The 22,809-nt window shown below is 42.8% G+C and overlaps 1 protein-coding gene across 1 annotated transcript in view; it reads left to right on the forward strand.

The window, feature by feature from the left end:
* Nucleotides 1-22,809, forward strand: part of Ryr3 (ryanodine receptor 3) — a 571,876-nt gene that overhangs the window by 544,048 nt on the left and 5,019 nt on the right. The window contains exons 88-100 of the mRNA XM_026787730.1: nt 1,382-1,486; nt 3,209-3,290; nt 3,938-5,268; nt 7,149-7,207; nt 7,839-8,010; nt 8,949-9,035; nt 10,412-10,612; nt 14,716-14,846; nt 18,394-18,436; nt 18,900-19,027; nt 19,377-19,437; nt 19,761-19,907; nt 21,749-21,883. Coding sequence (XP_026643531.1) covers nt 1,382-1,486; nt 3,209-3,290; nt 3,938-5,268; nt 7,149-7,207; nt 7,839-8,010; nt 8,949-9,035; nt 10,412-10,612; nt 14,716-14,846; nt 18,394-18,436; nt 18,900-19,027; nt 19,377-19,437; nt 19,761-19,907; nt 21,749-21,883 — 2,682 coding nt within the window. The remainder of the gene's footprint in view (nt 1-1,381; nt 1,487-3,208; nt 3,291-3,937; nt 5,269-7,148; nt 7,208-7,838; nt 8,011-8,948; nt 9,036-10,411; nt 10,613-14,715; nt 14,847-18,393; nt 18,437-18,899; nt 19,028-19,376; nt 19,438-19,760; nt 19,908-21,748; nt 21,884-22,809) is intronic.

Below are 22,809 nucleotides of genomic sequence, written 5' to 3' on the forward strand. Positions count from 1 at the left end.
AGGAAGGAAGGAAGGAAGGAAGGAAGGAAGGAAGAAGCAGCAATTAGATTTTCATCCAATGTCCATATCACGAGGCAACTAGCTTACTCAGATTTTATTTTCTCATAAAAATAAATACAAAACTTAGTGTGCTTCCTGGGTAATGAGTTGTTTTTTTCAATGTAGTAAAAGTAAACTGTATTAAAACTCAAAAAAAAAAAAAAGAAGGGCTTCATTAAGGAGAGGGCAATAGTATCCCATTCAGGGGTAAATGGAGAAAGGAGAAAGTTACCAACGAAGATTTCCCCTGGAGTACTCAACACAAAAGAGAAGCTTGCATTCTGTGAATACTTCTTTCAACAACCAGTTTTGTTCAAACATGAACTCATTGGCCTCTAGGGACAAGAAATTGAACATAGATAAACAGTGATTTGGGATAAAACAGTATGACTTGGGACAATATTTCTTCATATTTCTTCATCTCAACTTTCCCTTGGGAATCCTACCGAGACTCTTCCATTCTTGTGGTAATATGTGTGTCCTTTTTGGATATTTCTTTTTGAAGAGAAATTTGGAGATTGATTAAAGTTTTTTTTAAAAGAAAAAACAGGCTATGATAGTTACTAATGATCATAGATAAGAAGGTTATTGTGAAAATACAAACTGGTATTTGTTCATCTGACATTCAGCTTTGAAAAGAAAGTATCTGATATGGTATTTATATCTGGTGTTTATGTTAGTATGAACCTCCTAGAAGTAGTTGATTGCTGGGATTATGTGGAAGGACGCTTAAAAGAAACCCCACACTAGCTCAGAATTGAGAAATAGATGGTTATTTATTTAGGGGCAGACTCACAAATCAGAATCCTCTACTGGAACAGAGATCAGAAACCAAATCCCGCAGCCGGATGTATGTTCTGCATTGGCATAAATAGTATAAGAGGCCACGCCCCAATGGCCAGGTAACTACTAGCTGTAAGACTTTCTACAGCAGGATTAGTCAGAGGTTGTAACACTTACATGAAGCTCTGCTTGAAAGCAACAGGTGGTAGATTACCCTTGGTTTTTATACTGTGGTCTCCATCACCCTTGTTTCCTTAGAAGGCCTTGCAGAGAAAGAAATGGGCAAAGAGTGTAAACAAACGCCCCTCAGATCCTCTTTAACTACAGCATTTAACTATTTTGTTAGCTATGTTCTTCATTCTGAAGCTAAAAGAAATCGTGGCTGTGAAACCCCTGTTTCCCCCACAAGAGAGAAGATCCTATAATTGGGAATAATGAAAAATATCTTGGGAAAATATTGAACAGTGAAATACATGAGTTTAGAAGGCACTGCCCTCTCACATAACCCTGAGTGGAATGCCCTCCTAGGACAGGCTCTGAGTAACTCTCTGCTCTACAGGGCCCTTGCATCGGGAACCAGCAGAGCCTGGCTCACAGTAGGCTGTGGGATGCAGTGGTTGGATTCCTCCATGTGTTTGCTAACATGCAGATGAAGCTGTCTCAGGTACTGTGGCCTGTTCCCCTACATATTCCATTACTGTGAATGTCAGATTAATTCTCGCCCTGTGGACTTCCCTTTGTGGATGTGGCTGCTTAACCAAAGGCTGAAAAAGCCAAGCAGATTAGGTCTCATTCTTAAAACTGAGGACCAAACCGAGAAGCAGGGATGAATGCCTGGGATGGGGGGATCCCAGAGGGGCTTTTGCACGAATGCAGCTTCTTCCTTGTTTCCCACCAACTTCTCATTTTGTAACTGCCTCCACACTGCTTTCCACGGTACAATCCCTTCCATGCCACTGTCTCGTCATTTTAGAATACCATCCACCGACCTTTCTCACCTTCCAAAGGTTGCATGTCTGTCATCCACAAGCGCGCCCCCTCCCTTACCCCTGCTTTCCCTCCTTCCCCCTCTCTACCTTTCCTTCTCCCCATCTCTCTGGCAAGATGAATCAGAATCATTCTGAGCATTTATTATGAACAAATAAATGTAGCATACATAGCAGCTGATCACCTCTCTCCATGGCAACACCTGAGGGAGCATTTCAAGATGTGTTTCAGACTGATTAGAGGGACATTTGCAGCATTAATTTAAATAATGTACATCTGAAAATCTCAAGGCTATCCTACCTGCCTCCTCTCTTTTGGAATGTGCTCTGTAACCCTTCATTTTTTCCCCTTTTGACTCTGGCCTTATGGGAAGAGCGTTCTGGGGGGCAGGGCTACTAATTTGGCAGTAGCGTGTCCACGTCTGTGTCAGCCATGGTAGTGTGCAGAAGAGGCTCTGGAGAGAAGAGCCCTTGCCTTGCCCCCTCCACATCAGTGACTTTCTGCTCCGGTTTTCATCATCTGTAAAATATTCAGGGTTAGAAGGAATGACCTCGGAGGCCTCTTCTCAGCTCTACTGCCATGTGCCACTATGGCTCCTTTTTCTTCCTTCCGAATGCAGCTATGATGCCCAGTAGGTAGGGAAGAGTCCCTCGGGGCACTGAACACTAGGCAACCAGCTATGTCTTTCTACAAGAGGGAGGAAGAATCCTTAAAAGAAGTGTGGCCCAAAGAACAGTTTTCAAAATTACCTGCAGATTATTCTGCTAAGCATCCTTTTCTAATTTAATTTCACCCTTAGATGAGATCTTTATCTACCATCCTATACGTGCCAAAGGGTTTGCAGTGCAGAGCTTGTCTTGCAGAATTCTGCCTGCATTGCTTGAATTAAAACTAAACGGAGCTTCAAGAGCATGCAGTGGAGTCGCCGTGCTTATGTATTACTCTATAAACTCAATGACACCCTGATCACCACCAACTGCAACTAGGTTAAACTAATCCAGGAAGAAAGGAGAATCTACTGGGTAAACTAATCTTTCCTTATTACAGTAATATCTCCCATGAAGCTCATGGGAGATAGTCCTCCAGTATAGAAAATGATAAACTTGAGAACGTTCCTGATGGTTCTTCAGTGGATGGGGGCTGTTAGGAATCATTGAGGTAACAGTCAGTCTATCTGCCACATTTGTATGAAGGAGAATGTGACTGAGCACTGATGGATGAGTCTCCCTGTCCTACAGGCAGTGGGTAAAAGCCACCTTCACTCACAGCAAGAAGGGAGCTCCTTCCTGACTTGGATGCAGCCCTCACCTAACCTTCCCAGAGCAGGCCCTTCTTGCTCACTGCCCTGGACTTTGCTGAGGGCTCAGATAGCTCAGGGTATCTCCTGTTTCTGTTCTAGGATTCCAGTCAGATCGAGCTGCTGAAGGAACTCTTGGATCTCCTTCAGGACATGGTGGTGATGCTTCTGTCCCTACTGGAAGGTTGGGCTGTTTGGTATAACTAGGCATTCACATGATTGTAATTGGTCTGAGCACTAACCTTGCTAATCACACAGATTATCCTTCTGGCAGGTCACTAATGTCATAAGACATTGGTTAGAATGACAAATTTTGAGAAAAAAAAATGAATGAGGGGCACATGGTATGATGGACAAGGCTTGAAACCAACTCATTTGATGCCAATAGGAAAGCCAGAATGAACTGGGGAAAACCTCTAAGCTTTGCCCCTCCCTATCCTCTCCCCTCTCCCCATTGCTTTTCGACACAGCTGGCTGCCAGTGTGTATGCCAGCCATCTAATTGGGCAACCTCCCAGGTCAAAGGGGTCAAAGGGACACCATGTATTCCTCCTTATTCCCAGAGATCTGATAGTGGAACCACCTCCTAGGCCCCGGGGCAGAAACAAGGCAATGGTGTGGCCATCTCCCTCTAGTCCTGGTTTCTTCTCCCTTGGCTCCTGGTGGGCTGTTGTAATGGCTTGCTGCTTTCTAACTATTTTTCAAATCAACATGGTCAGAAATGAACTGACTAATTTGGCACATAAGTCTCCTAAAAAGAGCAACCTGCCACGTTACACGATAGCCTGGGTTCATTGATGTATTTGTATGTCTTTTTGAACCCGCCTCACAGGAAATGTGGTAAACGGAACTATTGGAAAGCAGATGGTTGACACACTGGTAGAATCATCCACTAATGTAGAGATGATCTTGAAATTCTTTGACATGTTCTTGAAACTTAAAGACTTAACCAGCTCAGACACCTTCAAAGAATATGACCCGGATGGTAAAGGGATCATCTCCAGGAAAGAATTCCAGAAGGCCATGGAAGGTCTAAAGCAATACACACAGTCGGAGATCGACTTCCTCCTTTCGTGTACGGAGGCTGACGAGAATGACATGTTTAATTATATTGATTTTGTAGAACGGTTCCACGAGCCAGCCAAGGACATAGGGTTCAATGTGGCCGTGTTACTGACCAATCTCTCTGAACACATGCCCAATGATTCTCGCTTGAAGTGCCTGTTGGACCCAGCAGAAAGTGTGCTAAATTACTTTGAACCATACCTGGGTCGAATCGAGATCATGGGTGGGGCCAAGAAAATTGAACGTGTTTATTTTGAGATCAGCGAATCCAGTCGAACTCAGTGGGAAAAGCCTCAAGTGAAGGAGTCCAAGCGACAGTTCATTTTTGATGTCGTCAATGAAGGTGGGGAGCAGGAGAAGATGGAGCTGTTTGTGAACTTCTGCGAGGACACCATCTTCGAGATGCAGTTAGCATCTCAGATCTCAGAATCTGACTCAACCGACAGACCAGAAGAGGAAGAGGAAGAGGGTGAAGAGTCTGCTTATACAATGGAAATGGAGGGGGAGGTGGAGGAGGACAAGTCTATGGAGCCTGCCTCTGCCTTTGCCATGGCCTGTGCCTCAGCAAAGAGAAATGTCACCAACTTTCTGAAGAGGGCAACGCTGAAGAACCTCAGGAAACAGTACCGAAATGTCAAAAAGATGAGTGCGAAGGAGTTGGTGAAGGTTTTCGTCTCTTTCTTCTGGATGCTGTCTGTGGGCCTCTTCCAGCTGCTCCTCTCTATCTTGGGAGGCATCTTTCAGATCCTCTGGAACACAGTGTTTGGTGGGGGCCTCGTCGAAGGAGCAAAGAACATCCGAGTGACCAAGATCCTAGGCGACATGCCTGACCCCACCCAGTTTGGGATCCATGATGATGCCATGGAGGTGGACAGAGCAGACATGATTGAGCCAGGTGTCACCACTGAACTGGTCCACTTCGTAAAGGGGGAGCCAGGAGATTCAGACATCATGTCCGACCTCTTTGGAATCCACTCAAAGAAAGACAGTGGCTTAAAGCAAGGGCCTGAAGTGGGACTGGGTGACCTTTCTGAAATCGTCGGCAAGGATGAGCCCCCTACGTTAGAAAGTACTGTGCGGAAGAAAAGGAAAGCACAGGTAAGCATAGTCTCTGTTGTCCTTTACAATCTGTATGTGGTTTGCACAGGTCATAACACTGATGCTGGTTCAGATAGGGTTATTCTGACATTCCAGATTCGCCAGATATGAGGACATGGTGACTTGGGTGGGTATTTCCGTGTTTAGTCACCAGGAAGACTTCTAGTCCGCACTGTAGAGCTTGAACATATGGTGATCTGAGACCTTCACCTGCTTCAGACTTTTATTTAGTGTTCATGGTGCACAGTGAAAGCATGGAAAACCAGATGTAATGAATGAGGAGATTTCTTATGAGGCGGTATTTCTATATACCTTGTAAGCTCTGATTCCATTTCACCAAAGCTCTGTAATAGATATGTTCTGTTTCTCTTGGTAACTTTATAATCCCAATAGATCAGAGTTTCACTAGCTAGAAAGGTTACTAAAAAATCCTTACAACTTCGTATGATATTGATGATGGTAATTACTACTACCTATTGACAACCTATTACCATGAGTCTGATCATGCCTGGAACATTTTTATCATTAGGACTCTGAGTCAGTCAACTAGATTGAATGGATAAGACAAAAGTAACTTAGAAGCCATTGGCCACAGAATGTTCTGAATGTTTCCTTCTCTTACAACATCCAACTTACCATGCCATTTTGGCATCAAAGGAAGAAGTGAGGGTGCAGACAAAGACCACATCCATTCATTAATTCCATTATCACCTATTGACACATTAACATGCACATGTCACTATTCTAGAGTCTGAGAATTGAGTGACAACTGAGAAATTTTATATAAAAACATATACTGAACAAGTTGGTACAAATAAGAAGGATGCTGTGAAGGAAGTATTAGATAATGGAAGAGAGGTGTGAAGCGCCAGAGAGGGAGGCACCAGCATAGGTGCCCTTATTGTATCATTTATTTTGCATTGCCTCTTGGATAGGCTCATGACATAGGACCATTTGACAAAAGTTAGAGACTAATGCAGGTACTACATGCACTAGACTATGCTCTGGTTAACAAAAATCTAGTTTTGCTTTCATAGAACTTAGTCTCAGTGGGAAAAGATAAGAAGTAAATAAGATAATTACCACTGGTGATGTTTGTGTAGGTTAATAAACACACCCGTGGGTTAGAAGGGACATGGTAGAGTCATCTAGGTCCTCTGGATAAATATGTGATTCTTGATAGCATCTGCTGTAAACAGGACAGCCAAAAAGGCTCCTGAAGAAATGAGATCTGAGCCAAATCCTCAAGCATGGCAGACATATGGAAAGCCAGGGTCAGACCACTGAGGAGTCCCTAGTGAGCAGAAGGCTCAAGACTCCCTTCCATGGGAATAAAGGTTGGAGCATTTGAATAGAAAAACAGTAGCGATAGAAAGAAAGCTATGACCCTACAGTATAGACTGGCTTCGCTGAGGAGCTTGGTTTCATTCTGAGTGTGGTAGCTATCAGCCAGAGGGACCAGGGAAGTGACAGGAGGATTGGGGACAGGCTGGAGCTTGTCAGATAAAGAGGGATTCCAGATTAGACACCCGGTGATCCATGTCCTACCTCCTGCCTGCTTCCATAGTGCTTCCTTGAGGTTTATGTATAAGTTTCCTGCTTGGGTTGAGTAAATAATTGGAAGACAAGTAAATTTTTAGGTTTGAGATCTGCCTTGGCATCTCTTCGTAGCAGCAGGTTTGATGGATAGCGGACAACAAGACACTTTATGCCCTGCAATCCTAAGAGAAGCTAAAACAGACAGAAATAGACACACACACACACACACACACACACACACACACACACACACTCACTAGAACTTGTAACCATAAAGAGAAAGGTTTGTCCTGGACTTGTTTTTCTGAGGAGCCTTGACTGGTTGCTGTTTTTGGATCCAGGCTGCAGAGATGAAAGCAGTGCGTGAAGCCGAAGGAAAGGCTGAATCTGAAAAAGCTGAGTAAGTTCCTAGGGGCGTGGGTACTCTGCTTGCTGTGGTTGATGGACAACGTTTGATTGGCAGTTGCTGTTCTATAACTGCAGTAAAGAGAAACCTGATTTCTATTAGTGCAAGCAACAGGTATTCTACAAGCCCTAGGCATATTTCTTTTTCTTCATTTCTTTTATCTCAGCTCTATAATACACTTATTAACTTTATAATTCTGACAGTTCAGCAGGGTTTCATTGACTGGACAGATTTTCAAACATACACATTTAATGACTTCATATAACACTGATGGTGGGCGATCTGTGGTGTTTATTGAATCACTACTATATGGCAGGCCTGTACTTAGCTCTTTTAGACATCACATTTAATTATTGCCCAAGTTTATAGGAGTAGGAGGCACCATTGCTAATCCTAAGAAGACTTACTTAATAAGAAAAAGCCAATTTTTTGAAGAAGAAAATAAAGAATTGTTAAGTCTAATTCCCAAACAGCAAAAACACATATTATATCCATTGTACACGTTGGATCATCAAAATGGTCCCTACTCATTGAATGTAGATTTCATGCCCAGGGAGTAGGTTGACAAGGACCAAGCTTGACCCGCCTTTCTCCTACATGCTGAGTTGGCATCTCATCTCTGCAGCATGGAAGACAGAGAAAAGGAAGACAAAATCAAGGAAGACGGACAAGCTGAGTACCTGTGGGCAGAGGTGACTGTGAAGAAGACACGGCGGCGTGGCCAGAAGGCTGAGAAGCCGGAAGCCTTCATGGCCAATTTCTTCAAGGGGCTGGAAATCTATCAGACCAAGTTACTGGTAAGCTCTCCGACCCTTCCTCCTTTCTGCTAAAGGCACTGGCCCAGTGGACCTCGGAGCTGGCCATGATTTGTGTCACTTTCCCTTAGACACGCTTTCTCCACTTTCTTATTCCCATACTTCTCTTTCTGTTCATCTTCCTCTTTCTCTTGTGTTAAAGGAAATGGGGGTTTACCTGGACATGACTCCCAAGCACATTAATGTGAATTTTCATGGGGACTTAACTGGTCCTGGTTCAAAATTTAAGTAGATCAACCAATTGGGATGAAGAAAAAAGTTTCCTGTATTATGTTATGTTGCTCAGTTAGTCCCTAAAACGTCATTATTGTAGGTACAAGCAAGCTTCAGTATAGTATGTAATGTTCTCTTTCTGATCAGCTGCCCCAAAATTCACTCGCTGCTCACCCAGGCCTGCACTGTAGGACCCAGGCCTTCACTGTAGGTGGCAGCCGTCAGTGTGGCCCCAGGCTGTGTCGAGCTCTTCCCCAGCTGCTGCAGCTCCATCCTCCGTGTGCTGAGTTTCCCAGAAAAGATGGCAGTGAGGAGAATGGTACACTCTGAGAAAGTGGGCAGAGGAGATTCCTAGGGCCATGATTCAGAAAGGGATATGAACTTTGGTCCACAGTCTGGCTGCATGTATACAGGGAAGGGGACTGCTTGACTCTCTGCTGGTGGCATGTTGAGAGATCTGGTTTACTGGGACAGGATCCAAGGTAAGATTCCTTTGGACATTCTCCTAAGCCGTTTTTAAAGAATTGATATTTCCGATTACCCCTATGCAATTTATGCTAACAAGGGCAGGGCCTCACTAGTAGAATAGGCACTGAGGCATAGATCCCCTGTAAACCTCCACCCAGGGCACACCTTTCGGTGTCAGGCAGGGAGGCTCTCCTTCCTGCCTTTGGCTCTTCTACTTCTCCTTATCTTTTTCTTTTCAGCACTACCTGGCCAGGAATTTCTACAACCTGAGGTTCCTTGCTCTGTTTGTAGCCTTCGCTATCAACTTCATCCTGCTTTTTTATAAGGTGATGCTTCACTAAGGGATTATTTACCAAATATACAACAGACTAAGCATGCCATACATAGGGGAAAACTATAACCAAAACTGTTACTCTTACTTGGAACAAAATTTGAGGTCCAAAGAAATTTCTAGGACAATGACCTTTTAAAAAATGTTTAGCAACAGAACTGCCGACAGGACAACAAATTAGGAAACTGTTTCAACTGTTTGGATTCCTGTATGATTTAATCTCCACATATTGAGTGTGCCCCATGTATTGATGCCATGATAAAAAATATGGGACATTTTGAAACAAATAATAGCCAGGCAGTGGTGACACATGCCTTTAATCTCAGCACTTGGGAGGCAGAGGCAGGCGGATCTCTGTGGGTTCAAGGCCAGCCTGGTCTATAGAACTAGTGCCAGGACAGACTCCAAAGCTACCCAGAGAAACCCTGTCTCAAAAAAAATCAAAATAAAGAAAGGGAAGGAAGGAAGGAAGGAAGGAAGGAAGGAAGGAAGGAAGGAAGGAAGGAAGGAAGGAAGGAAGGAAGGAAGGAAGGAAGAAAAAAAGAAAACAGTTCTTTCCTTGAGAAATAGGCTATCATAGGATCCAGGGGTGTTGAAACATATGAAAAACCATCATGAAGGAAATATTAGTAGATGTTAGGAACAGAGGGTTTTCTCACCATAATTGAAGATTCTGAACATGGATGAGTGGGTCTTGCATGTTGCATGTAAATGGTTGCTAATGAATTAAAGAACAGTCATAGATTCTTGACATAGTTTTTCTGTCTTTCTGATTGTTCTAAAACTAACAACCCAACTTGTTACAAAACAGTGTTTCCTCCACTTCAACCTTCAATTTGACAAACTACTGACTTTTGTTGCCCATAGAAGAAAAGCAGTATTCTATAGTAAAGTGTGTGTAGCTGATTTAAAACATACTAAGGTTGAGGGGAATCCATCCATGCAGGCAGAGACCGCCAACAGGTACTTGAAGCTATAGGATAAAAGCTGAGAGTCATTTGCAGAAGCAGAAGGGGAAGCCATGAATAAGGGGAAGAATGAAAACTATGAAATGTGTGTAAATTATGTTTGTGTTCCACGTGGACGTGTTGCTCCTTTCTCCTTCACCATAGAATTACAACACAGATAATAAAAGGCCCATAATTTAATGTTTTTGCTTCCTTTTCAAGAGATAGGATTTGTCTCTACCTAATTCGTATTTGCAACTATTAGAAACACTGGGGATTCCTATCAGTAAGTTACCTAAAGGCCCCCCTTACTCAGCAGGTAACATTGGGTTGGTAACATTTGCATGTATTAACATAAACTCTATAGGAAGAGCCCAGTGACTGAGGCTCCTTCTGATAGTTATGGGTGTGTGTCTTGGGCCAGGTCACTGAAGAGCCTTTGGAAGAAGAGACGGAGGATGTTGCAAACCTGTGGAACTCCTTTAATGATGAAGATGAGGACGAAGCAATGGTATTCTTTGTTCTTCAGGAGAGCACTGGGTATATGGCCCCAACACTGCGTGCCCTGGCCATTGTCCACACCATCATCTCTCTGGTCTGTGTGGTGGGATATTACTGCCTAAAGGTGAGCATTCTAGCCATCTGTCCCTCTAGGTCTTTTCTGACTTCTTGAGGGAGAAGTGTCATTTTTGAGTTCCACCAGCTCTTTGTCCTCTTGCTTGAAGAGCAAAGCTGGTGGGACATTACAAGTGTTGTCCCTTAGGGACCACTTGCAACTGCAGGGTCTCAATCACCGACTTGAGGCTTCTAAATGACAATCTGCAAAGTGAGCTATAGACAATCTTGCAGCAGGAGAAGCGTTCCAGACACCTCAGTATCAGAGTCATTACACCAAGGCACAAAGGACATTAGCCATAAGAGCTTCTTGTGATCTCTGTCAGAGTTTTATAAAAAGTACCTTTCCATTAGGTTGTAGTCATTTGAGACCCAAGATAGATCTCAGAGATGTGCTCCGGTTTCAGTTACCTACATAACAAACCACTCGAGCCTCTTCTCCCTCTCGGTCTGTGGACACATCAGCCATTCTCTGCTCCCTGCGAAAGGGTTATGTCTGCAATCTTTTGGGATCTCAAGTAGGTGAGAATGGCGAGGATGGCGTGTTCCTGTGTCCAGACGAACAGCTAGGAAGCAGGTCTCAGCTGGAATAGTGGGAGTCCATCTCCCCTCTCCATGTAGACACAGAGCATCTCCCACTCCTCATGGCCCCTCCATGTAATCTCTGCAGGAGGGTGGACTTCTTTTCTGAATGACTTAGAATTTTCCCTGAAGATCACAGAAGTGGAAAATGCTAGCTCCTCTTAAGAATCAGGCCTGAGATTGTCAATGTCATTTCCACCACCCTCTATTGGTTAAAGCAAGTCACATGATGGCCCAGATTCACAATTGCCTTTGGAGGTTGCTCAAGTGATGAACAAGGCAGCACCATTCATTTGGGCCACCTTTAGCTATGACTGCAGGTACATCAATCTTCATTCCTTCAGTTTTGTGTTCTGTGCTCATTTCTGTTTCTACACCATGACTGTATAAATTACTTTCTTGTTGCTATAAAAACACTTGTCCTATTTTGGATCACAGTTTGACGGTATAATCCATCGTGGTGGGGAAGGTACAGCAGTGAGAGATGGTCCAGCTGTGGTAGGAGGAGGGAGGCAGCTGTTCACACTGCCGTCAAAAAACCGTGAATGTTGGTGATCCACCCACTTTCTCCTTTTTACTTAGTCCAGGACCCGAGCCCCATGGGATAGTGTCACTCACTTTCAGGGCATATCTTTCCTTATCAGTTCAACCCTCAGGGTGTATCTTTTCTCATCACTTAAACCTCCCTGGAAACACCTTACAGACAGGCCTAGTTGTCTGTCTCCTTGCAATGCTAAGTCTTGTCAAGTTGAGAACCAAGCTTAACCATCACACCAGTTTTTACAAGAACTTTATTTTTGTTACATTTTCCCCTTTAATTTATAGCACTAAGTTATCTTCTTGGAATGAACCCAAGAAATGTATTCCTATCTTTGTGTCCCTTTCTTCTCCTGGTGAAATAGCATCACGTGAGAACTCACCTCCTCTCCTAGCGAGAACATGTGACGTGCTTCCCTGCTGTAGTGAGTCTGCCACTGTAACCCTTAAAGCGTGGACTGTGGAGCCAGGCTGTCTGGATTGGACTCCTAACTGTTGGGCCATGTGACCTTTTTAGTGCTGTTTCTACATCAAAAATGAGTATTAGAATAATACTACATTCCAGAAAAATAAATGCATTTATATGTACAAAAATACCAAAAAAATGGGCAACAGTAAACCCAGAAGCATGTTTGCTATTTCTGGGCCTGAAATCCAAGAGCTTGTGGGATGAGGTGCAGATACACTGGTGACCTGTAGAAGACAGAGTGAATTAAAATTCGAAAGATGTACAAACACCTTGAAGGACTAAGCTGAGTGTCTGTCACCCGGATATCAGGAGTGGACTGTATCTTGGTGATCACATTATTTTCAGCATCTTCCAAGCAGACAGCAGAGCAGCTTCAGCTCTGTTTCCCTGCCTGTGTCACCCGTGAGCCAGCAGCAGCCACTGGCTCCTCACGGTGTGTCACGCCCAATGTCAGCGCCTTTGCCACCTTCCTGTCATTGGTCTCCAGTATTGTCTGTTGTTTTCAGGGAGGCAGAGGGGCAAGAAGTAAGGTTTTAGAAATAATTCTTGCGCTTTTGTCCCTGAAATAACAGTGTAAGTGATATGATTGTAATGACCTTTGAGGGAAAACATTAAAACATAGTTTGGAAACTCAAGTCCCAAAGATGTCACCAAGTAATTAGAGACATCCTAAATAAATGAGATCCCTAGGCTGTATATAAATGATTATTATTTATTTGTTTGGCTAGAAGAGATCTAGCTATTCTGAATTCTCATTTCCTGGGATTTCAAGGGCGTTTTCTGTCTTCTCTAAATCTACCATTAGTTAGGGGTTGCTTGTAATCCCTGTTTGTGCTGATCTCTGGTTATATTTATGTATAATTTAATTGATTAATTTTCCCATTGCCCTGACAAAACACCCAATAGAGGCAGTTTAGGAGAGGAAGGATTTATTTTGGTTCTTGGTGAAATAGGACTGCCATGAATTTGAGATCACACTAGATTAAATCATGATTTCCAGACCATATTGAACTACATAAATAAGATCTTGTCTTTAAAAAGTTACAATTATGTACTACAACTACCCATGTACCCCTTTAATTCATGATTTCAGCTACTCACAATAAACTGTGGTCTCGAATTAAGTAAAAGTTCAATGAATATGCAACATATAAATGTTAAATTATATGCTATTTTAAGTAGTAGGGTGAAGCTCTACACAATCTTATTCTGTCCTGTATGGAGCATAAATCACCCCTTTGTCCAGTGTATTCACACAGTATATTCTACTCACCCGCTATCACACTGATTGGCAGGATAGCACAGTACTCATATTCGAGTAGTTCTTATTTTACTTAATAATGGCATCCAGAGTGCAAGGGTACTGATACTGAACATTCTGCAGTGCTAAAGAGAAGACAGAAAATGGTCAAGTGAAGACGTGACAGTTCTTAATAAGGAAAGAAAATCAGATGAGGTTGCTAAGATCTACTGTCAGAGCATCTCTATCCATAAAGTCATGGAGCAGAAAAAGAGAAAAGTGAGCTCCTTTTTACTGTTTTACTGCCACACCTCAGTCTGCAAAAGTCAAAGCCACACCATGTAATAGGCAGTTAAGATGGAAAACGCCATCAAATTCATATATGTCTAAGAGAAAGCACAGTGCATACAAGTTCGGTTCTGCCCATGTTCTCAGGGATTCCCTGGGTGTTTGGGAATGTGTCGCCCACAAAATAGGCAGGTCTGTTGTGTAAGAGAATGACGAGAAGTAGTTGTACAGAGGATCCATTTCGCTGAAAGGAAGAAAATATCAGTATGTAGCGAGTACGCACAGAATCCTCTGAACTCTATCACTGTAACTGTCTAAACACAGTTCATGCACTAACCTACAGCATCAATCTGACCCTCACTGCTGGTGACTGTTGGGAAACTGCCCACATTCTTGGGGCTGACCAGTCTGTTCTAGAATAGTTCATTGTCCTTTCTATTTCTTGGTTTAGTTCTGAGCCTGGAAGTCCTAGTAGACAAATCCCATTCAAGTCTGGAAGTAAACATGGTCTTTTCAGGATTTGTGCACATCTTACTATAGTCAGCTGTCTAACCTTCAAGGGTGGCTCAGATCAGCTCAACTTTGGGAGGGGTAGGTGTATTAGCCAAGGAGTGAAATTTACTTAGTATTGGCTGTACAGCTAGTTACTGTAAAAATATTCCAGTACAGGGCTTAGAGACAAGGCTCAACAGTTAAGAGCACTTGCTGCTCTTCCAGAAGAACTGGATTTGAGCCCCAGCAACCACATGGCCGCTCACAACCACCTGTTACTCTAGTTTCAGGGCATCTGATGTTCTCTTCTGACCTCCTTGGGCACTAGGCATGTAAATGGATCATAAACATACATGCTTGTATTTAATATATAGATATTAAAATATGCATTAAATCCCAGTATAAAGGGTTACTGCCATTACTCAGGAAGGTTGATTTGTGACAGGTCCCGGGAAAGGAGCATTAGGCACAAACCTCTAGGTAATGAGTATCTTCTCATTTGCAGGTGCCTCTGGTAGTCTTCAAAAGGGAGAAAGAAATTGCCAGGAAGCTAGAGTTTGATGGTCTGTATATCACCGAACAGCCATCTGAAGATGACATCAAGGGGCAGTGGGACCGCTTGGTGATCAACACACCGTAAGTGCCCTTCATTCTGATACTATGAAAGCAAGTGTCTGTGTTATCACCAAGGGCATATGGCATGCTCTAATACCAATAATTCACAACTATGAAAACTGTAAGATAAACTCTGGTCGTGAGAGTAAAGAAATAGAAGTGAACGCATGAGCAAAGGCAACCATGTTAAAACTTCCTGCTGTTTCAATTAAGATACACATAGTAAGATAGGATCCTGACTCTAGCTGAATTATTTCCTACGCTAAGATGATTAAGGAAACTGAGAGGCAGGTCTAGATAGGTAGAACCAAACTAATCAGTCTCTAAGAAGGGAAGGCTTTGGGAGAAATAATAGGAGCAATAAATATCTAACCTCTGTCCCTGCCTGCAGATTCCTGTCCATCTCCTCATAGAAGGAGAAGCAACAAAAGCGGATTAATTTTCTCATCTTTTGCCATTAAATTACAGACATTTTGGATAATATTAAGTACTTTAATACTTTGAGAAATGTTCTGTCTGGTTATCCAGGACATGTGAATCTGGGACAGTGTGATACCATGAGAAAGTGCTAGTAAAAAAAAAGCCGTTCTGTTTCTAGAACTTACCTGAGACACTGAGAACAAAGCACTCGTGTTCCAAGGCGAGATCGGTCAGTACTGTTTATTTGTGAGTAGGGACATCCATAAACAAGTAGAACAACTGTCGTAAAAGTTGATTTTTTTTTTTCACAGCAAGGCATCATGAGAGAGGCAATTCTGTCAATAGCTTCTCACTCTACCACAGTCGCACATAGATGCCTTGTCTCTTCTTAAAGTTTGGTTGTAAATTAAAATTTAAATGAAACATAATGTAATATTTACTTATTTAAGAAAAGAGTGTTGTAATTCAATATATGTATATTATCAAATAAGGGGCATTTCTATGGACTAAGATATTATCACTCCTGGTCTGGGAACCTTTACGTTTTCTCTAGTTATTCTGAACTGATAATGAGTTGTTATAGACTGTATTTGTCCTATTGTGCTACATAGAATTACTGGGTCTTGGTGCCTATTGTCTACTCTGAGTTTTCCTGTTTTTATATTGTGAGGCACACACATACACAAGGACCTATCAAATATGCACATTTATTTTAATAGAGAGTAACAAACCACAGAGATTAAAATTAGAACATCGTTGCTAGCTTGAAAGCCCTGTTATCCTCCCAGCCTGCTCCCATAACTAACATATTCCGTAATATCCATTAGTAGTCAATGGAATTGATCATTAAGTAGTTGCTAGTGCTAGTATGTATGGGGTCATTATCTTGCTTTAACTTACATTTTAACTAGTTCTTTGCCTAAACACATGATTTCACTTTAAATATTCTAGACTCTATGTACATGGGATTGTCACGTTGTGTATGTAATATTGGTAGGGAATCTTTTATACATCATTATGTGTCATTTCTGATTCTCAGTGAACTCACCCATGTTGACAAGTTGTCCCCCAAACTGTAATGTTTTCCATGTAAGTGTATTTACAAGCAAGACTTGGTGCGTTTTCCTGATAATAGATATTTCATCTGATTCTGGCTCCCACTGTTAAAAACAGCACTACCAGAAAAACCCTGTGTCTGTGCATAAGTGAAAGAGCTCTTCCTCTGAGGGGAGTTTGCTCGAGAGAAAGGTATGGAAAACGCTTGTTCCAGGATACGTTATAAACAGTGCTAGACAGACACTTTCTACTTCTGTGCCTGTTTGCCAGCACTGTGTCAGGGAATTTTGGTGATCTGGTAGGGGTGTAATGGCATCTCATTGTACATTTGCCAATTACTAAAGAGGCTAAGGATTTAAGCATATTCTTTACACATTTTCTTCTGCAAGTCTGTTCTCTAGGGCTTAAAGAAAATAATGATGTGAAAATGTATGTTCTACCTTCAAGGAACTTCTTGACCTTAGCCTTAGTAAGGGGACAAGCCACTCAAAATTGAGACCAAGATAAGATCATGTCCATGAAATTAAACACAGCCCTTTAGCATTTATTGTGAAATATTCTACTCAGTACAAAACAGGACCAAGAGACAAGGTGTGTGCTGGAGAAAGCTGGTCATGGTGACCTAGATGTATAATCCCAGTACTTAGAAACAGAGAGGAAGATGATTTAAGTTTGAACCTAGCTTTTTCTGTGTAGTGAGGTCTATGTCAGCCAGGGCTACACAATAAAACCCTACCTAAAAAAGAGACAAGAAAAAATGGGGGTGGGGTTCAAGGTAGTGGAGGAAAGATGGCTTGATTTTTTACTCTCGTAGACTCTAAATGTCATGCGTAAAAAAAAAAAATCAAGTAGCAATGTACACTGAAGAGAATAAAAGTAATTTTGATCTTATAAATATGTCTATTGGCAGTTTATTCTATAGTACCAGCATTTGTTTTTAATTGGCAATCAGATCATTAAGAGGAATAAGCGATTTTAACAACTAAAACAAATCTGTGGAAAAAATTTTATCCTCAAGATGGCCATCCTTTTGGGAGAAGGTCTTGACTTTCTTATCATAAGCTGCTGGTCTTTGTAGGATTGGAGACTGCTGTGTGACTCAGACTCACAAAGGATGATCCAGAGAAAGGAACACAAAGTAAGAATGCACACAGCAAGGGTTGGTTTTGCTCCAAAAGCAGCCCTATGGGAAGCCCTCCCAGGAAGGATCTGTTCATTCTGGCTGGATGCAACACATTTTAAACATTTTTGCTAACATTCCAAAGAATGGCAGTTTTTGTTTGTTTGTTTAATGAGAAGAAAACACTTGGAATGGAACTAGAGAAAATTCCAGGCAGAGAAACATGATGCCTCTGAGGGGGCTGGGCTGTCATGAAACAAGATGCTACCTCTAGAAGAAAAGGATCTAAGTCCTGGAAGGAAGTAGGTACCACACGAGTACACAGTGATGAAAGTGAGTAGAGGGTCATGGGGTCAGTAAAAACTCTTTCTAAATTAACCTAGTTCCTTCTGGCTGGGACACTGATATAAGAGAGCTTGTCTGTGTGTCCCGGCACACCCCTCACCATCCCATCTCCCCAGTCACTGACAGTCACGGAATGGGAAACATACATTTCCTTCTGGTTTTTGTTTCTGTTGTATACTGGGATCCAGGTAGATGGGTCAAAAAACATCTTGATTTGTGGCCCTGGAGGACCAGCAGAGAGTGATGATGAGGTCCTCTGGGGCTGTGGTAACACGCTTATCCAGGAGCACGACACAAGGGGAGCAGGGAAGGGAGTGTGCAAAGTAGGATTGGTTTTCAAGAACAAAAAACCAACAACATATGTTTCTTGCTGGTGCGTCATCATGGTTCCTTGTTGTTAACCCAATTTTGAGACAGAAACTGCAGAGTGGCTTCCCAAGTGCCTCAGTTGAACTGTAAGGCAGGGTCCTGGGATGACTCCGAACATCAATCCCAGCCTGCGTACATCAGTGAGCAGGACAGAAATTTAAGAGATCACAGATCCAGATGTTCACACTAGAAAGTTTTGTGATGTGTTTGCCTTGAAGTTAATAATTAAGGACCTTTTCTTTTTGCCTTTATTTTCAGATCTTTTCCTAATAACTATTGGGACAAGTTTGTGAAGAGGAAGGTATGTCTTCTCTCGGGGAGGAGGTATGGGTGTGCGTGTGTGTGTATGTACACGCGTGGTGAGCTGTCCATACTCTTCGTGTACTAATATGAGGAAATGTGATGTCATGTTTAAGATGGCGTCTGGAGACTCAACTGCAAAGGTCTTGCACATGTGGGCCTCTGCTTTGTTCCCATACTCGTCTGCCTTCAGCACCTGCACACAACCCATGCTGCTTTCTCCACATTAGGTTTCTTTTCTCTGCAGAGAGACAGGAACTTAAAAAGAAGTTTCCCCTTGATTGCCATCATCTCTTTAATTTTCTCTAGGGGTGACTTTTTCCTTTTCCAGTCAGTTTGGAATGGTATCTTGTTTAGCCTGTTGAAAAAATTCAGCATGACAAAACTCCGAAGACATCAAAGTTGGAGAACAGTTGGGAGGCGGTGGTGTAGCCATAGCCCACCCTGCCATTTCTCTGCTCTAGGTAATCAACAAGTATGGAGATCTCTACGGAGCAGAGCGCATTGCTGAACTCCTGGGTTTGGATAAGAATGCCCTTGACTTCAGCCCAGTAGAAGAGACCAAAGTGGAGGCGGCCTCTCTGGTGTCATGGTACAGATCTTCAGGAGCTCAAGTTCAAGTGGCAAAGACAAATTCTTTGTTTTCCATCCTCTCCAGTGAGCTAGAGGAAAAAATAAAGCATGTCTTTGGTTTTCTTACAAATTGGGAAAGGACTGCTTTAAAGGATTTCATGGCCAATCAGTTCTTATGCCCCAAAGAGTCCAAAGACTAAGGTTTCCAGATGCATGATTCAAACCATTCTTTGTCTCTGAGAAGTCTATATAACTTGAAGAAAAGTTGAAGCTGTGTTTATATTATTCACCCTAAGAAATTTTCCCCTTTATTAAGTACTTAACTAACATTGACATTTCTAAGTTATGAAATTATTGTTCCTCTTTAGGCTAAGTTCCATCGACATGAAGTACCATATTTGGAAGCTGGGGGTGGTTTTCACTGACAATGTAAGTACAGTACCAGAAAAAAACAAGATCTTGAGCCCGAAGTCAGGGGATCCTGTTGGATTCACAGGGAATAAGCAAGCCCTGAGGTTTCTCATTGCAGCCTCCCTGGGTAACCATGTATCAGGTGCCTGAGAGATGCTGGGGAAAATGCTGCCTTGTGCAATAGTATAACAAGAAAGGGGCTCTGTTGTAAGACCTTATAGCACCCCAGTACCTATGCCCCCTTTTCTTCATGTTGTTCCTCAAAATGAGGGGAATGTAGTTTAGTGAGTGCATCATATCATGAATGCCTGGAAAATGCCAGTTTTCTCCCATTTCTACAGTCCTTTCTCTACCTTGCCTGGTACACAACCATGTCTGTCCTGGGCCACTACAACAACTTCTTCTTCGCTGCTCATCTGTTGGATATTGCAATGGGCTTTAAAACCTTGAGGACAATCCTGTCATCTGTAACTCACAATGGCAAACAGGTATTGGTCTATACTTGCTTGTAACAATGTGTAGAAAAGGGGGGAAAAAGTAGTATGCAAGTGTATGTCAGGAAAAGAATTTGTCCTGGTGTGGAATGCTTCTTTCTTGGACAAACACTTGAACTTGTAGCAGTTCTTTTTTTGAATCCATAGCAAACTGATGATGGAACATTAAATTTAGGATCAACTAGGAGAATAAGGATGGGCTGAGCAGAGTAATGGACATATCAGAATCACTTTGGGTACCTTTTATGAACCTACCCCTTCCTCCATATCTCTTATTTACCCTTGGGAGATAATTAGTGTATGTATAAAGCTCCTAGGGACTTCAAACATGTGTTCCTAGTAATAAAGTTAATATGTATATTTTAATATACATTTACACATAATATGCATTCATACATGTAATGTGTACCTATACATGCCAAACAAAGAATTGACTTTGACCATATGTAGAAGACTGGCTACAACAATGACCATAGTCATATTAAAAGCTTCTAGTAGATTCTCCTTATTTGCAAACTCAACAAGTATAGTTAAGTATGTATGAGACATACTCCGTCATACTTCTAAACCTTTGTATGTGACAGGACAAAAAGAAATTCAAAATATGCCAAGCTTATGCCATGTTTCAGGTTCTGAGTCTCATAACTACTATATAAGGTAGATGTTAATCTCAAAAGAATTCAGGCTAAGAGGCTGTGTGACTCCCCCTCCCCCCCAGCTGGTATCTGGCAGAGTTTAGGTCCAACAATCCCTTTGCTTTCCTTTGGTAGGATGCTCCAGTTCTCCATCTTCTCTAAAGCACTTCCTATGAGATCTGTTCACCAAGAATTGAGTAACTTCATCCCTTAGAGGGCCAGCAACACATCAATTTTGCTGCTTACCTTAGCTTTTGTGCCTGTTCCCTTGCATGCAGTTCCTCAGAAGCAAAAGATCTACACTGTTTACCTTCCCTTCAGTCCAGTATCTAGTCCCTGCTGGAATGGGTCACAGAGGCAGGTCCCTGGGACTTCTCATTCATGCTGCTGAACCCCCGGCCTCCTTATATAGCACGGAACTAAAATGTCCTGTGACACCATGGTGGACCCAAGCAGCCTTTCTGGTTCAACCATTGTAATATTTGCAATAACTTCAAAGCTGGGGTGATTATGCAGGTTATGGCTAGGTTGCGATATAGCTGAGGGGGAGCCACCAGTCTGAGGAGACTTAGGTTTCCTCAACAGCAGCTTAGAGAAGCAGCTTTGGGAAACAAGCAGCTCTGTAAAGGCAACAGAATCCTCTCACAGCACCTTCCCTTGGATTCTCAGGGACATTTGCCCTTCACCTATGTATAAAACCACACTCCAGGTGATAGTGTGGTGCAGATGCCTCCAGAAAGTACTAGACTGGTGACTTAGTGATGAATCTATGGCTTCAGGCTCTTGAGACTGAAGCGTAATATGAAAGTGTTATTGGCTTGGTCTCCTAAGGTTTTTCTCCTTGTTTTGTGCACAGCTATGCTCCAGTGCCATTGCACACAACTGTCCCTATGGGTGCATGTGTTTTAGATCATCTGGCTCCTAATCTCCTTTTATAATGACATGAATGACATTGGGTTGGGGGCAGCCTCACTATAAGTTAACCTCTCTAAACACTGCCTCCAAATAGTCACGTCCTGAGATACTAGTGATTCCCCACACATCAACCTCAGCCCTGACACCCCACCTATGAACTCTTCCCTTCTGATAAGCCTGGTCAAGCTCTTCTCTTCATCACTGTCACCCTTAACTACTGGGGGTTCCATGAGCCTTCCAGGGTTGAAATTCCACTCCTATACATCTCCGTTTTCTCCTCCATAGCTGGTTCTGACTGTTGGCCTCCTGGCTGTGGTTGTTTACCTCTATACTGTGGTGGCTTTCAACTTCTTCCGCAAGTTCTATAACAAAAGTGAAGATGATGACGAGCCGGATATGAAGTGTGACGACATGATGACAGTGAGTACCCACTGGCCATGGCCACACAGCCTCTCTGGAAGAGAAAAGCCAGAGGTGGTGGCATTTGAGAAGAGACCAATTGTCATCTGTCCAAAAGAAGGCAGTGTCTTGGAGAGATGGGGGTGATGTAACGGGGGTCATCACACTGTGGGAGCCAAGGGGTACCAGCACTTCTCTCACTTTGGGATGAGGATTAGACACGCCATGCGTGAGCACATCTAAATTCCATGGCAGTACAGCTTTCGTTTTCATCTCTGAAAACTGGGAGTGAAGTTCCAAAGATCAGAGATCCTTATTTCAGCCATTCATCTGGCTTCTTTCAAGACAGACAGATACCAAAGGCTAAGAGCATGACGCAGCAGGATAAGGCATGTCTGTCAGGTGTGGGGGATCCTGTCCAGCCCTGTCGGAATGAAAGGTACAGCTGGGGGAACACATGCTGTGGAGGTAGCAGTGGCATCTCTTCTAGGGCTTATCACAGTCCAACTTCAGGGAAAGACATGCTAGGTAAAGGTCTGGAGCATTTCTCTATAAACAGGTAATGCTTATTGGCTAAAACTCCCCTTATTCTAGCTTGGGACAAGGCAGCAATGCCAGTCATCTGAACACCGGTGCACCTGGCGCCTGGCTTCAGGCTGCTCCCAGCTCTGGATTTGCCCCTTCTCTGTGAGCCTAAGGCCACTGGTGGGGGGAAAGGATACGTGTGGCTGGCTAAATGAAGCAGTGCTCGGATAAATATAAACACATGTGTCAAAGAAAGTCGATCACAGGTTGGGTGTGCTGAGTGTTCCTTATCCAAATTCTTGGGACCATAAATGCTTCAGATTGGGGAATACCTGCACATATCCTATGTCTTAAAAAGTAGGACCAAAATCTGAACATGAAATTCATCAGCTCCCTTTATATTTTAAAGCCAAAGTCTGAAA

This window comes from Microtus ochrogaster (assembly GCF_000317375.1).
Source record: "Microtus ochrogaster isolate Prairie Vole_2 chromosome 14 unlocalized genomic scaffold, MicOch1.0 chr14_random_1, whole genome shotgun sequence".
Classification (NCBI taxonomy): domain Eukaryota; kingdom Metazoa; phylum Chordata; class Mammalia; order Rodentia; family Cricetidae; genus Microtus; species Microtus ochrogaster.